The sequence below is a fragment of the Staurois parvus genome, unplaced genomic scaffold, assembly GCF_062004578.1.
Source record: "Staurois parvus isolate SC_StPar_1 unplaced genomic scaffold, SC_StPar_1.0 ptg000306l, whole genome shotgun sequence".
In the NCBI taxonomy this organism is placed as follows: domain Eukaryota; kingdom Metazoa; phylum Chordata; class Amphibia; order Anura; family Ranidae; genus Staurois; species Staurois parvus.
In genome coordinates this window covers 326,432-341,857 of record NW_028318102.1, presented here as the reverse complement: position 1 = coordinate 341,857, position 15,426 = coordinate 326,432, and the positions used below count along the sequence as shown (strand labels likewise).

General features: G+C 42.5%; 1 protein-coding gene across 3 annotated transcripts in view; it reads left to right on the top strand.

Moving 5' to 3' along the window:
* The first annotated feature begins 784 nt into the window (after window positions 1-784).
* Window positions 785-15,426, top strand: part of LOC149457695 (rap1 GTPase-GDP dissociation stimulator 1-A-like) — a 309,574-nt gene continuing 294,932 nt past the window's right edge. For all 3 annotated transcript variants that reach the window (XM_089683341.1, XM_089683340.1, XM_089683339.1), the window contains exon 1: window positions 785-919. In XM_089683341.1, the coding sequence (XP_089539467.1) occupies window positions 916-919 (4 nt within the window). In that variant the 5' untranslated portion in view covers window positions 785-915. The remainder of the gene's footprint in view (window positions 920-15,426) is intronic.

The following is a 15,426-nucleotide window of genomic DNA, read 5'->3' as shown; positions in this document are numbered from 1 at the left end:
GTCAGACAATCACGCATAGGCGGAAGTGGATCCTCAGTCAGACAATCACGCATAGGCGGAAGTGGATCCTCAGTCAGACAATCACGCATAGGCGGAAGTGGATTCTCAGTCAGACAATCACGCATAGGCGGAAGTGGATCCTCAGTCAGACAATCACGCATAGGTGGAAGTGGGTCCTCAGTCAGACAATCACGCATAGGTGGAAGTGGATCCTCAGTCAGACAATCACGCATAGGTGGAAGTGGATCCTCAGTCAGACAATCACGCATAGGTGGAAGTGGATCCTCAGTCAAAGAGTGTTCAGTCTCCTTATCTCTGAAAATCTTTGACTTGAAGTGGTTAAAAATCCCTAGATACTTATTTCCTAACAGTTGAGTCTGAAAAGCAGATTTTCTTTCTTTTTTTAATCCGAGTCCAAAAACATGTAATTTCTGTTTTTTTTCCCTTTCCCGTATATCATCTCTCAACTGTAGCAATTTTCCCCCTCGAAAAGAAATCTATTTTTAGTGCAGCACAGAGAGCAGAGCAAGAACCCTTGTTGTAAATGTGTCTAGCTAAATAATATCTGGCTTGTCGAGATCAAATAGAATTCATTGTGAAAATAGATGCTACGACTTGTAAAGCATCCCATACCCTTGCTGCTCTGTTATTTCTGTGTTTACATTCCTACTCATGACAATTCCAAGCTAGTCATGTAAGCTGTTGTGAGGGATTAAGTAATTAGGGAGTATTAAATGTATTTGAGGAGCTGGGTCATGGAAAGCAAGGGGGAGGGAGGCAGAAACAGAGAGGGAGCAAGAGAGAGATATAAAATATATCCCTTTACTCACAGCCTGGTAGCTGGAAGGGACAGATCATCTTGAAAGACTTTTTTATTTATTTTATTTTCACATCTACCAGTTTGATACGGCTGAGATGGGTGAGTATTGATTGTGGGAAGATGGATTGACATAAGGAGCTATTTCACATGAGGCACACCATAGGCATGAATGTAGAGTATACCTCAGGAATTCAGCCTGGCTCAGAAGCCATTGCAGTTTGAACTGCTTATTGTAGACCTTTTGGCTTGATACCACAAAATCAGAGCAAAATCTGTTTTACTGGATAAGCTGTATCTCTGGAGTGTTATACCTGTTTATATGCATTTCTCTCTAATGGCTGTGGTTTGTAGAAAACATTAACAAATTCACTGCTGCATGCATTGTATATTCTTAGAACAAGGATCCTTAGGCCTTTTTAAACCTTATTTGATTTTTATTGGCATTTTATTCAAGGCTGCTCAGGTTGTTAGGATGAAATTGCATTATATATGAATCAGCATGGGTCATGTAGTTTTGAAATATTAAGAATTTTTGGACTCTATGGCACCTTTTATTTTCTGCTTAGACTGAATTAAGTTTAGCAATTCACAACTGAATTAACTAGAAAGGAACGTGATATCTTAGACAATAACTATTTTTTAATTATATCCAACTCTTTCTAGCTGCTAGATTTAATGCCTTTTAGCATGATGGATGTGCACCATTACAGATCATGTTAATGAAATTAAGAGAGACTTTTGAAATATTATTATCACTACTATGTTTTAATTGAACTTTTGCACTTCTGTTGCTCAAATTTTGTTGTGAAAGAGTAAAGTTTTACTCACATTTGCCATTTAGTCTGATACTTACAGTCACTGTATGCAAAGTGGAAAAAAAATATTAGAGAACTTTAAATAATCAGGAATGTACTGTATTAGGTGATGACAGTGAAAGTATGAAAGGTCAATCATTTTAAATGAGATTGGCATTAAAACGTTAAGTAGGTTGGTCTTACTCCCAAGTCCTCAAAAGCTAATATCGCTACTTAGCATAAACCTTGATTCATTAGATAAGATAGTGGTGAATTCTTTCTCAGGTTTTAGTTTGAGAATCATGATTTGTCTCTGGAAGTGCACTTTTCTAATTAAGTATTTATGTGATGATAGCTGATTTGACAGGGATTTCTGTGTTTTTGCTAGAGAGTTAATTACATTTGATTTATCTTGACTAGCAATATTTCAGTGTCATTGATAGGCAAAGAAAATATCTTCCTGCGTTGTAGTTGCCTGTATAGACTTAAAAGTACATTAGCCCTAATAAATGGAGAGTACACACTATACTGGTTTAAAGTCAAACACACATCAAAGGCAATGACAGTTTCACATATGAGTACCCCTTGTGCTCTCAGACAAGTACAACACCATCTACTTTTTACAACCACAATTTTCCATACTGCAATGAATCGTTTTCACATCCTCTAAAAGATATGGCTACCCATGACTGCAAATTCTCCTTTGCCAAGTTGTGCACTAGTTACCAATGCCACATATTAGCTTATTGTTACCACTTACAAGTCACACAATATCTTTAGTCAGTATTACAAATTTTCTTAACATGAAAGTTTATTCCAACTGATAACCAACTGATAACCATAAAAAGGTGTTCCATTTGGAAAATCTGAAAAGGAGACAAGGATTCTTTAACCAGGATCACAGCTCAGCTCTCTCAGGACCATTGGCCCAGTAGTAATTGATAATACTGCACTCCTTATAGTAATGTCACTGCCCCTGCCCCTTCTGTTTTTCCCAACTCCTAGTAACTTAGTATGTGATGATATTACACTCTAAGCCTTCAGATTTTCAGATTTGTTGATCGTGGAACAACAAATCTGAGTTTCAGCAGAGTTAATGTGACTGGGACAGGTTAACTCTGCAGTTAACTCTTTCATACACACAAATGGTAGCCCCCCACCATGTGTTTTAACCATAGTGTGTTGCTTATAGCACCTGCTGTTGCAATTTTGACCTTTTAAAAATAAATGTCTATCACTCACTGCCATGCCCAAACAGAAATGTAACAGAATTTACAATATATTTTCTTTCAAAGAGGCGAATAGTTCTTTAATGTCAGGTTAGAGGATTTAGAGACCCAGCTTAACAATTTTAAAATATTGTCTTATTGACAAAAAAGTAAAATGATGCAGAAACATACTTACAGAAATTACATTGCAATATAGACAATAAGCAACATCAAAATAAATTAAAATGGAAAAGTACTTAGCAAAGTTCACATGGTCCTTTGTTTTCTGCAGAGTACAATCAATTTTTTAGAGTAGCCCAATCTGCTAAATCAGACTCATCGGCTCTCATTAATGACTCTTAGAATTCTTTCATAGTTGGAAGAGCTGGTCTTAAAGGATAAGTTCATCTTTTTGACAAAAAAATAATAAATGCACATTTTTTTTGCAGGTAAAAAAATGTGCATTTATTATTTTTGTCTGCAGGAGCCTGGAGATCATTGCACTAGCGATCAGTAGATCGCTGATCCCACGCTGGTCTCCTGCAGACCTGTCAGAATATCTGCTTACCGTACAGGATGTACGAGCAAGCAGATATTCTGACAAGAAGATTCAATTAACTACCATGGTGTTCCACAGTACCATGGTAGTTCTTTGAAAACTACAAGCCCGTAGCCGCTAAGGCTGCTGGAACTTGTAGGCACTCATTCACAAAGCTCTGTGATGAGTGATGCGGCCATGTGGGTGGAGCCCCACACGGCTGCGCTGTTTTCAAATCTGACAGATAGAATGGGGAGAAGTTTAACCGTACCATCTGTCACAGGGAGGGGGGTGATGGGCTGCAGCTGTGGGAACATAAAAACGGGAGGAACATGTAACATTTTCCCAAAGGTGAACTTATCCTTTAAAAAGGGTGTTTAGAGCATTAAAATTAACAACCAGTCAAAGGGTCTAAGTGGTGTGCTGAAGGGGTGTTGAAGTGTTTCATGCAGTTTGGTAGAGACCCCGTTAATTCCAGTTTTTCTAAAAGGATCTATATTTCAATCTAACATTGTTTTGCAATCTGTCAACCAGCATATTGTTTCATCAAATGAAATTACAATTTTATAGAGATATACATAGGAACTATAATATATTATATTTTGTTTAGTACAGGGGTGTCCCAACTATGGTCCTCCAGATGTTGAGGTACTGCAAGTCCTAGGAGGACTTTCAAGACTCTGACATCCACAGGCAAGACACCCAGAGGCAGAGGCATGATGGGAATTGTAGTACTTCAACAGCTGGAGGGCCATAGTTTGGACACCCCTGGTTTAGGAGCTCTGATGTATTTTATTGTTCTTCTTCTGCTTGCAAGTTCAGGAGAGGAGCATTTTGGTGGAAAAACCACATACACACCTAAAAGTTGTGTAAACACACATAAACCCTAGTTTAGCGCTTGATCGTTCATTAAAATAGCCAGAATAAATTAATATTCTGGTCAATGGAATGAATGAAAATCCATATGCTTTGCATGCCCAGATGAGCCTAAACATGTTTGCAGAATGCAGATTTAGGCATGTTTTTTTACTTTGTTTTACCCTCCTCTGGAGCAAAGGCATCCAGGGGAGGAAAAAAAATTTCCTGTGTGCATGATGATCAAATGTAACCACATTTTATGGATATAACTACAGCATAGCTGGAATTATGGAAATCCTATATTGTTTGGCTTTAGTTCAATCTCAGGCCACAATCCAGACTCACAAATGAGTATTTTGTTAATAAACTGTGACCTTATGACAGGTTATTAAGAAAAGTAGACTCTGTTAAGTACCACATGTGATAGTGCTTGAAGTTTTGCCTGGTATCTAACGTTCTCTGCTTTCCATCTAACTTGAGCTGTTTTCTGTCTACTGTGCTTTAAAAAGGATTGTTTTATTTTCTCAAATGTATTAATTCCCATGAAAGCCTAGCACAGATGTGAGATTTAATTCTGACTGGTTTTGTCTCTGGCTTGTGAACTTTGGAGAAATGAGAGTTGTGCTGTGTCCAGTAGAGCTTCCCTATTCTCTCCTCTTAATTTGGGGTTTATCAGACTTCATTATTGTCATATGGCGTTCTAGGATTATCTAATCCAGTCCTTATGTTTTTCAAGTTAAAGTTTGTGAACTACAGTATGTCTATCAACTATGGTGATAGATAATTATATCCATCCACAGAAGTATTTCTGGCACAAAAATGTAGTCTGAGGGAATGAGAACATAGTATACAGAAAAACAATGCAAAATGTTCTCAAAATAAAAAATAAATATATAATCCTGAAATAATAAATTCAGTAGATGTTCTAAATGTAATTCTGAAACCAAAATACATATTTTGAAAACCTATGTCAGATTTATTCTGATGTTTGTATCCCTGTTAGGGAAGTTTTCTCCAACTTTCTGTCCTAGTAACCAATACTTATACACTATATTGCCAAAAGTATTGGGACACCCCTCCAAATCTTTGGATTCAGGCGTTCCAATCACCTCCATGGCCACAGATGTATAAAATCAAGCACCTAGGTATGCAGACTGCTTCTACAAACATTTGTGAAAGAATGGGTCAGTCTCAGGAGCTCAGTGATTTCAAGCATGCTACCATAATAGGTTTCTACCTGTGCAATAAGTCCATCCATAAAATTTCCTTGCTACTAATATTCCACGGTCAACTGTTAGTGGTATTTTAACAAAGTGAAAGCAACTGGGAACAACAGCAACTCAGCCATGAAGTGGTAGGCCACATAAAATGACAGAGCGGGTTCATGTTGAAGTGCGCAGTACGCAGAAGTAGCCAACTGTCTGCAGAGTCAATAGTCAATAGACTTCCAAACTTCAGATTAGCACAACAACAGTGCATAGAGTGCTTCATGGAATAGGTTTCCATGGCTGACCAGCTGCATCCAAGCCTTACATCACCAGGTGCAATGCAGAGCGTCGAATGCAGTGGGGTAAAGCACGCCACCACTGGACTCTAGATCAGTGGAGATGTGTTCTCTGGAGTGACAAATCACGCTTCTCTGTCTGGCAATCTGATGGACGTGTCTGGGTTTGGCGATTGCCAGGTGAACGGTACTTGCCTGACTGCATTGTGTCAAGTGTAAAGTTTGATGGAAGGGGGATTATGGTGTGGGGTTGTATTTCAGGGGTTGAGCTTGACCCCTTAGTTCCAGTGAAGGGAACTCTTAAGGCATCAGCATATTTCATGACAATTTCATGCTTCCAGCTTTGTGAGTTTGGGGATGGTCCCTTTCTATTCCAACCTGTTCCAACCTGACTGCGTACCAGTGCACAAAGCAAGGTCCATAAAGACATGGATGAGCGAGTTTGGGATGGAGGAACTTGACTGGCCTGCACAGAGTCCTGACTTCAATCCGATAGAACACCTTTGGGATGAATTTGAGTGGAGACTCCAGAAGCGCATTTTTGAAGGCCTGGCTCAGGCCTTCTCAAATGCGCTTCTGGAAGAATGGTCAAACATTCCCATAGATACACTCCTAAACCTTGTTGACAGCCTTCCCAGAAGAGTTGAAGCTGTTATAGCTGCAAAAGGTGGGCCAACTCAATATTGAACCCTATGGACTAAGACTGGGATGCCATTAAAATTCAAATTGTGTGTGTAAATGCAGGCATCCTAATACTTTTGGCAATATAGTGTATGTTGGTTGTCATTTGTGCAGAAAATGAAGGGAATATCCCCAATGGTAATGCAGAGAACAATAATAACCTGATTAGATCCAAAACTTTGCTACCCTATCCAATACCAAACAAAACAGGTTTTGGATGAAAGCATTAGATAATCTTGACAGACAAGCAATTAGCATTTTTTAAACGTTCAGTAATAGAAACCTATATATTTTTCTAAGTATAGGTTTCCTAAAGGTAATGAAAAGTTTCCCAGATTTTACTAGCATTTTATCAAATTGTTTTACTTATTTCTTAAATACATAGATTGAATTATAGTATATGGGTATACTTTTGCCTTCATTCATATAAACCAATGAAATTGTATTTAAAGTGTACCACCAATTAGTAATAATATCACAACTTTTTGTTCTTTTTTGTAACTTTGGAAAAAATATGTTTGATTCTTGCAGGGTGTCATGTGAAAACTATTTGCAGGCATTAAAACTGCAGAAATATGGCGTAACTCCACCTTTTTTAAATGTAGACGAGGGTTGATTATATGAGGAGTAGGGCTGGAGAAGTACAAGGTTAAAGATGTGTTTTCTTGTGGTTAAGCACCAACAAAATTTTCCTAGGCTTCTCTCCATCCCGCACCATTTGAGTTTCATGACATTATTATAGTTTAAATATTCAGATAAATATGATAGGTGGGACATAATTGGCTGCTATCCCCCACCTTCATCTGTTTCTCATTCCACCCTCATCACCCAAATATTCATCAGACAACAGCTCAGACATCTATGTGGGTGCACACCCTTCAGTATCATGACAGTTGGCATAGACTCAAAGCCAATCCAAGACAATGCCAAATTCACACTGGTTTATACAATCGGATAACACCAGGAACAATATCAATATCTTTCCTCAGCCCATCATTTTCTGCCTGATATGGTGCTCACAAATTTGACAAATGGTGAAAAGATCAGTGTTTTGGGTGTGTAACAGGGTTAGCTCGGCAGCGGGTGTGTGTGACCCCCTGGATGGGTGCACAACACAAAAAAATTAGGCACAGCACAACAATAGTGGAGGTGAAAACAAACAGGTGCAATTTATTTACAATATTTACAGAAAAAAGGATAAACAAAAAGAAACATCAAAATAAATCCTGGCCAACTTGGCTACTTACTGCAACAACAGCTTCTCCCTAGCTACCCACTAGGTACAGCCTGCTGCTATACCTAGTTGCTAGTACTTAGAGGCTAGCCACACAGGCTTTGGTCTCTCTGCACACAGGTAACAGGTCAGCTCCCCAGACAGTTCAGGCACAGATCTGGTTCCAGGGTGGAGCAACTCCCTAAGCACTCTGGGAGGTTTTATAGAGGTGTTTAATGAGCCCACTACCTTCAGCTGGGCTCATTATCTCAGTGCTGAAGGACTCAGCACTTCCCTCTAGTGGTACAAATCCCCATAAAGCCTGAACCTTGGACAAATATATCGTCCATCCAGGACGCAACCAGGTGATTTCACCTGCCTACTGTCACATACCCCCCCTCTTGTTTCAACCTTGGGGTTGTAACACCAGTAGCCAGGCAGGCATGTACCCGGGATAAAGCATCCACATTTCCCATCTGAACACCGGGGCGATGCTTCACCGTGAAGGTAAATTCCTGTAGGGCCAGAAACCACCTATTTACCCTTCTATTGGTCTCCTTATTTTGAGCCATCCATTTCAAGGGAGCGTGATCTGTGATCAGGTCAAAATGTCTGCCCAGCAGATAGTACCGAAGGGAATCTAGGGCCCACTTCACCGCTAAACACTCCTTCTCAATCGTGGCGTAATTTTCCTCGTGAGACTTTAGCTTTCGGCTGAGATAGATTACTGGGTGCTCCTCCCCCTGCCAAACCTGGGACAGCACTGCTCCTAAGCCAACATTGGATGCATCCATCTGGACCACAAAGTCTTTTGAGAAGTCTGGGGAGTATAGGACTGGCTGGCTACATAAGGCCCTTTTTAAAGACTGGAAGGCTGCTTCAGCATCAGGGGACCACTTAACCATGACAGGCTCCTTCCCTTTTGTCAGGTTGGTTAGGGGTACTGCCATAGAAGCAAAATGGGGAATGAATCGCCGATAGTAGCCAGCAATTCCTAGAAAAGCCCGTACCTGCTTTTTGTTATTTGGGCGTGGCCAATTCTGTATTGCTTCCACTTTGTTTATCTGAGGTTTTATTACCCCTCTCCCAATAGTGTACCCCAGGTACCTGGCCTCCTCCTGTCCAATCGTACACTTCTTTGGGTTGGCCGTAAACCCAGCTTTCCGTATTGAGTCTAGCACAGCCTGAACTTTTGGCAAATGTGAGGCCCAGTCTGCGCTATGGATAATCACATCGTCCAAGTACGCTGCAGCATACTTCTGATGGGGACGAAGAATCTGATCCATTTTTCGCTGAAAGGTGGCCGGTGCATTCTGTAACCCGAACGGCATTCTTTTATACTGGAATGACCCTTCTGGGGTTACAAATGCAGTCTTCTCCTTTGCCGACTTAGCTAGGGGAATTTGCCAATATCCTTTTGTCAAGTCTAGCGTTGTCATGTACCGGGCTGCTCCCAGTCGGTCGATTAGTTCATCTATCCTTGGCATGGGGTAGGTGTCAAATTTTGTAACTTTATTCAACTGTCGAAAGTCGTTACAAAATCGCCAGCTCCCATCTGGTTTGGGCACCAACACTATGGGGCTGGACCAGTCACTTTGGGACTCCTCTATCACCCCCAAATCTAGCATTCTCTGTACTTCCCCACGTATTGCCTCCCGTCGAGCCTCTGGGATTCTATAGGGTTTCAGTTTTACTCTTTCACCCGGTGGGGTGATAATGTCATGCTCCACCCCCGAGGTTTGTCCCGGCAGCTCAGAAAAAACATCTGTGTTGCGGAGCACAAACTCTTTAGCCTCCTGTTTTTGAACTGTAGACAGCGTGACTGCTATTCCAACCTCCGGAACCAAGCAGTTAGATGGCGCTGGTGACAAACCCTCAGCAACTAGGGATTCCCTGTCCCTCCAGGCCTTTAGCAGATTAATGTGGTAGATCTGCTCCGGTTTCCGCCTTCCTGGTTGTCTGACCCTGTAATTCACTTCACTCACTTTCTCAATCACCTCGTAGGGGCCATGCCATTTGGCCAGGAATTTGCTTTCAACCGTAGGGATTAGCACAAGCACTCTATCTCCTTCAGCAAATGACCTGGTCCGGGCCCCCCGATTGTACACCCTCTGCTGCGCTAACTGTGCTTGGGACAAATGTTCCTTTACGATAGGCATGACCTGGGCAATTCTATCTTGCATTTGGGCGATGTGCTCAATCACACTCCGGTGGGGAGAACTCTCACTTTCCCAAGTTTCCTTGGCGATATCTAACAGCCCCCTTGGGTGTCTCCCATAGAGCAACTCAAATGGTGAAAACCCTGTGGAGGACTGGGGTACCTCCCGGATGGCAAACATCAAATAGGGTACTAAATAATCCCAACCCTTTCCATCCTTATCTACCACCTTCCTTAGCATTTGTTTCAGGGTTTTGTTGAACCTTTCCACCAACCCGTCAGTTTGGGGATGATACACAGAGGTGCGCAACTGTTTGACCTTGAACAGTTTGCACAGCTCTTTCATCACCCGGGACATAAAGGGGGTTCCCTGATCCGTCAGCAGTTCCTTTGAAATACCCACTCGGCTGAAAACGAGGAATAGCTCCTTAGCTATTGTCTTGGCAGAGGTATTTCGGAGTGGAATTGCTTCTGGATAGCGGGTGGCATAGTCGAGTATGACCAACAGGTTCTGATGCCCCCTAGCGGATTTCACCAGCGGACCTACCAAATCCATGGCAATCCTTTCAAAGGGGACCTCAATGATGGGAAGAGGTACCAGTGGACTACGGAAATGGGGCATAGGGGCCGACTTCTGACACACAGGGCAAGAGGAACAGTAATTTTCCACCTCCTTAATGACCCCAGGCCAATAGAACCGCTGCAGTACTCTTTCCCGTGTTTTCTCCGCCCCCAAATGACCCCCAAGGATGTGTCCATGGGCCAACTCCAACACCAACTTCCTGTAAGGTCTGGGCACCACCAGTTGCTCAATGGTTTCTTCTGCCCCTTGAGCAACTCGATAGAGTAGGTCCCTTTCCACAAGGAAGTATGGATAAGCAGCAGTTTTCTCAGGACTCACTAGTTGACCATCTACTTTTACTACATTTTCCCGGGCTTTTATCAGTGTGGGGTCTTTCAGCTGTTCGGTTGCAAAATTTTCCCTATGCACCTCTAAGTCCGAGAACTCCACAACCGGCAGATTTTCATCTGAGGAGGCGGGCTCCTCCTCAGTTCCTTGGGTCTCCCCAGCTAGTACCGACAAGGGGAACTTGGGAGAGACCTCACCACACTCAGACGCTTTCTGGGATTCACCTTCCTGGTCTGCAGGGGAGACAGTGGGGGGTCAGAACAATCCCAGAGTTACCAGAATTTTGGAAAATCCCTCCCCACAATGGCATCATGTGGTAAATGAGGTACTAATCCTACCTGATGAGACAGGTTACCTTTGGGGATCTCAAAAAACACAGTAGCCACGGGATACTCCCTAGTGTCCCCATGCACACAAATCACCGCCACCTTTTTATGCCCAGAGACCTTTGTAGTGACCATCTCCTCTCTTATCAAGGTTACCAGGCTACCTGAATCCAGCAACCCCACAATATTATTTCCATTAACAGTCATTTTGCACAAATGTTTCTCAGTGCCCGGGCTGGCCGTGCATACCACTGTCGCAAACAGCGACTGACGTCTATTGCTCAGAAAGTCACACTGCATAGGCTCATCCACCACTGGGCAATTAGCTGCAATGTGTCCCTCTTGCCGGCAGCGGTAACAGACAATTTTTTTCACCGCTTCTTGCAGCCTTGGCCTTCCTGGCCGCTCTTGCCAGACATTGGGTAATACTCCCACCCTCTCACTCTCTCCACCCTCACCCCTTGTAGTCATCTTACCCGCCGCTGGGGATGGTCTGGTCTTAGGGTGGAAAGTCCGTGAGTCTCTGGAAGAGGAGGTCAGGTTCTCAGTAGCCAAGTATCTCTCCACTAGATCCACCAGCTTGTCTGCAGTTTCTGGGTCTCCATGGCTGACCCACTTTTGAATAGTAGTAGGCAGAGACCTTAGGAACCGATCCATGACGACACGTTCCACAATTTTTGGGGCGGTCAAAGTCTCTGGCTGCAGCCACTTCCTGCTCAGGTGAATGAGATCATACATCTGTGACCTGGGAGGTTTCCCAAGCCGAAAAGTCCAATTATGTACCCGCTGAGCACGGACAGCGAGGGTAACACCCAACCAGGCCAAAATTTCCACTTTTAGCACATCATAGTTTTTGGCTTGGTCCGGCTCTAGGTCATAGTAAGCTTTTTGCGACTCTCCAGTTAATAATGGGGCCATCAGTCCAGCCCACTGTTCTTTAGGCCACTTTTCCCTTTCAGCAGTCCTTTCAAAGGTGGTTAGAAACACCTCCGGATCATCCTCTCCCGTCATTTTTGGCAATAAACGGCCCACAGAAAATGATGGTGTTTTACCAGAATCAGCCTCAGTCTGCTGCCTCTGCTGGAGCTGCTTCAAAACAGCCTCCATTTGTTGCTGGTGTTTCTGGTCCTGTTGCACCAGCAATTCCCTATGGCGGACCTCTGCTTGTTCCAAGGCCCTCTGCTGGGCTGCAATGCTCTGCTGGAAACTTGCATTTGCCTGTTGTTGATTGGCATTTGCCAGAGCCAACTGTCTGATTATCTCCTCCATGCTGGCCTTTAGTTACCACAACTGCCTGCATCCTCCACCATATGTAACAGGGTTAGCTCGGCAGCGGGTGTGTGTGACCCCCTGGATGGGTGCACAACACAAAAAAATTAGGCACAGCACAACAATAGTGGAGGTGAAAACAAACAGGTGCAATTTATTTACAATATTTACAGAAAAAAGGATAAACAAAAAGAAACATCAAAATAAATCCTGGCCAACTTGGCTACTTACTGCAACAACAGCTTCTCCCTAGCTACCCACTAGGTACAGCCTGCTGCTATACCTAGTTGCTAGTACTTAGAGGCTAGCCACACAGGCTTTGGTCTCTCTGCACACAGGTAACAGGTCAGCTCCCCAGACAGTTCAGGCACAGATCTGGTTCCAGGGTGGAGCAACTCCCTAAGCACTCTGGGAGGTTTTATAGAGGTGTTTAATGAGCCCACTACCTTCAGCTGGGCTCATTATCTCAGTGCTGAAGGACTCAGCACTTCCCTCTAGTGGTACAAATCCCCATAAAGCCTGAACCTTGGACAAATATATCGTCCATCCAGTACGCAACCAGGTGATTTCACCTGCCTACTGTCACAGGTGCTAGATTTACAGTTTTCATATGCACAAGGTACAAGGTGCACATATTTTATATGCAGCATGATTAACTCCAGACAAATTCCTATTTCGTTTTTGCAATAAAAAGGTTAAAACTCAAATAAAAACAGACAGTGCCATAATTTGTCAACCAAAGAAGATGAACAAAATATGATTGCTTTGTTTTCACATGTATAATATTTATTACCCTAGGGGCAAAATCCATTTCCCATTTACAACAATGTAATGCCAGTTAGCGACAAACACCTTCACCGAGTCAAGGGCAGCAAAGTGGATGGGGTTTACCTGACCCCTAGACTGTGTGACTTTGTGAGATAAGCTGGTGATAGGACTGTGTAAGGAGTGAACCACCTGTCAGGAGTCTGTGGTAGCGATCCCTTGTAGTTTGCCAACTCGGGGTTCTCCAGGGCGTAGAGTCTAAGCCCTAGCCTGCTTCATCACAAGGGCCCCTGATGTTAGGGGTGGACTTGCTGCACAGCTGTAACCAGGAACACCCAGCTGTGAATGCGGAGACCACTAGCATGTACAGAGTTAAACAACAGGAGGCTGAAGGAAAACCAGGAAACAAGCTGAGGTCAGGGCAAGCAGCAGGCAAGCAGAGCCGGTAGACGAAGCTGGGATTGGTACACAGGTAGTCAGACACAGAATACCAAAATAGTAAGCAGATGGGAGCTCAGAGAACTGTGGAGTTGCTCAGGTAATGCAGCCTACACTGAGCACAAGTATATATAGGAAAGCAACTTAAGAGGCAGCCAGGAAGTGATGAAGGGGAAAGCAAATACAAACCCAAAGAATAGCAGGTGACACCCATAGGTGAGCACTGAAGTCCAAAACACATGTGAAAGAAATCAGAGGACTAGGAGAAGCACTGCAGCAAGCAGGTAAGGATTACACAGGCAGGACAACTGCAGGCTGAATTATGTCAGCACTGAACACACCTTTTCTCTGCAACTGGGGGTATAATTTAGGTCTTCTCTGGGATGAGAGCAGGTGGTGTGTTTTACAGAGAGATGGCATGCAGACTGTGATGGAACGGCATGCAGACTGTAAAGGAACGGCATGCAGACTGTGATGGAACGGCATGCAGACTGTGATGGAACGGCATGCAGACTGTGATGGAACGGCATGCAGACTGTGATGGAACGGCATGCAGACTGTGATGGAACGGCATGCAGACTGTGATGGAACGGCATGCAGACTGTGAAGGAACGGCATGCAGACTGTGATGGAACGGCATGCAGACTGTGATGGAACAGCCTGCAGGTCTAGCAGACCCAAATCATCTTGTAACTAGCCAGGTGGCTAAATGATATGTTGTGTATTGGATTGTGCTGACACAGACTCCCTGCAAAGGAATGTTTTTTTACTTTATGTTTGATGCAACAGTGTATTTTTTGTTTAATTAATTACAACACAATTTAATCCCTTACATTTACAGTGTTTGAATCTTATAGTGTTGTTGGTACTTTACAACGTTAGATTTTTAATTTAGGCTTTTCTTATGATATGGTTATGCTTTTATTATAAGTTTCAATTTGGGGATCTAGTTCCACACTTATCCTCCCAACATCACATTTTAAATGTCTTGTATTTTTTTTTATTTTATCACATTGTAAATGAACTATTGGACAAGTTTAAGGAGACAAAGTCGATACTTTAGTAACATTTAATAGACTTCATTTTTAACAGTGATGAGGAATTTACAGAAAATGTATGGCACAAATGGATGTTCTTGTCAGAAATAATAATGCTGCTATGCCAGACAATACCCATAATGTGTTTATATAATTTATTAGTACATTTTCATAGCTGCCATTTTGTGTGTTCAGGCAAGTACAATGATAAAAAATGGACGAATGTGGACTATACATAGTGCATTGTGAGTGGTTCTGAATGTGAATAAATGTCTTCTTTAATAGAACAGAAATGATAAACTGAAAAGTAAGCAAAGATCAAAGAAAATATATATTGTACAATATTATATGAGACCCCCTGATGTGGAAAACATAGCTTGTAAGCCCAGATATAAATCAAACAAATCCACTAGTGTGTATTTTGTTTGAGCATGTTGTCAAACAAAATGCTCGCAAGGGAGAAACATCATATATTACAACATCAATCATTTTACAGATCAATAATAATTAATAATGTTTTTCTTGACATCAATTCAGTGCACACAGAATGCAGAACTTTGAGTTGCATATGTCTATTTGATGCTTTATACACAGGAATTTGATTTGATGAGCTCTATGCAACTTCTTCTGAAACCACTTAGATTTAGAAATAGACAGATAAAGGATTGTTATACAACAACCAACTAAACCATCTTAAAGTAGAACTAAGGAGCATCTAGCTCCTCTTGCTTTGGATCTTCAAAGCAAATGAAACACAAATGAATACGATGTGAAAATGACCTGTCAAAGTGATGTGACTTTCCTCTCCTCCAATTATGGAGTTCTTTCTGCAGCGTTTGGCAATGAGAACTCCGTGGGACACCACAGGCTGTGCACATTGGCCTGTATTTAATGAATTAGATGGAGA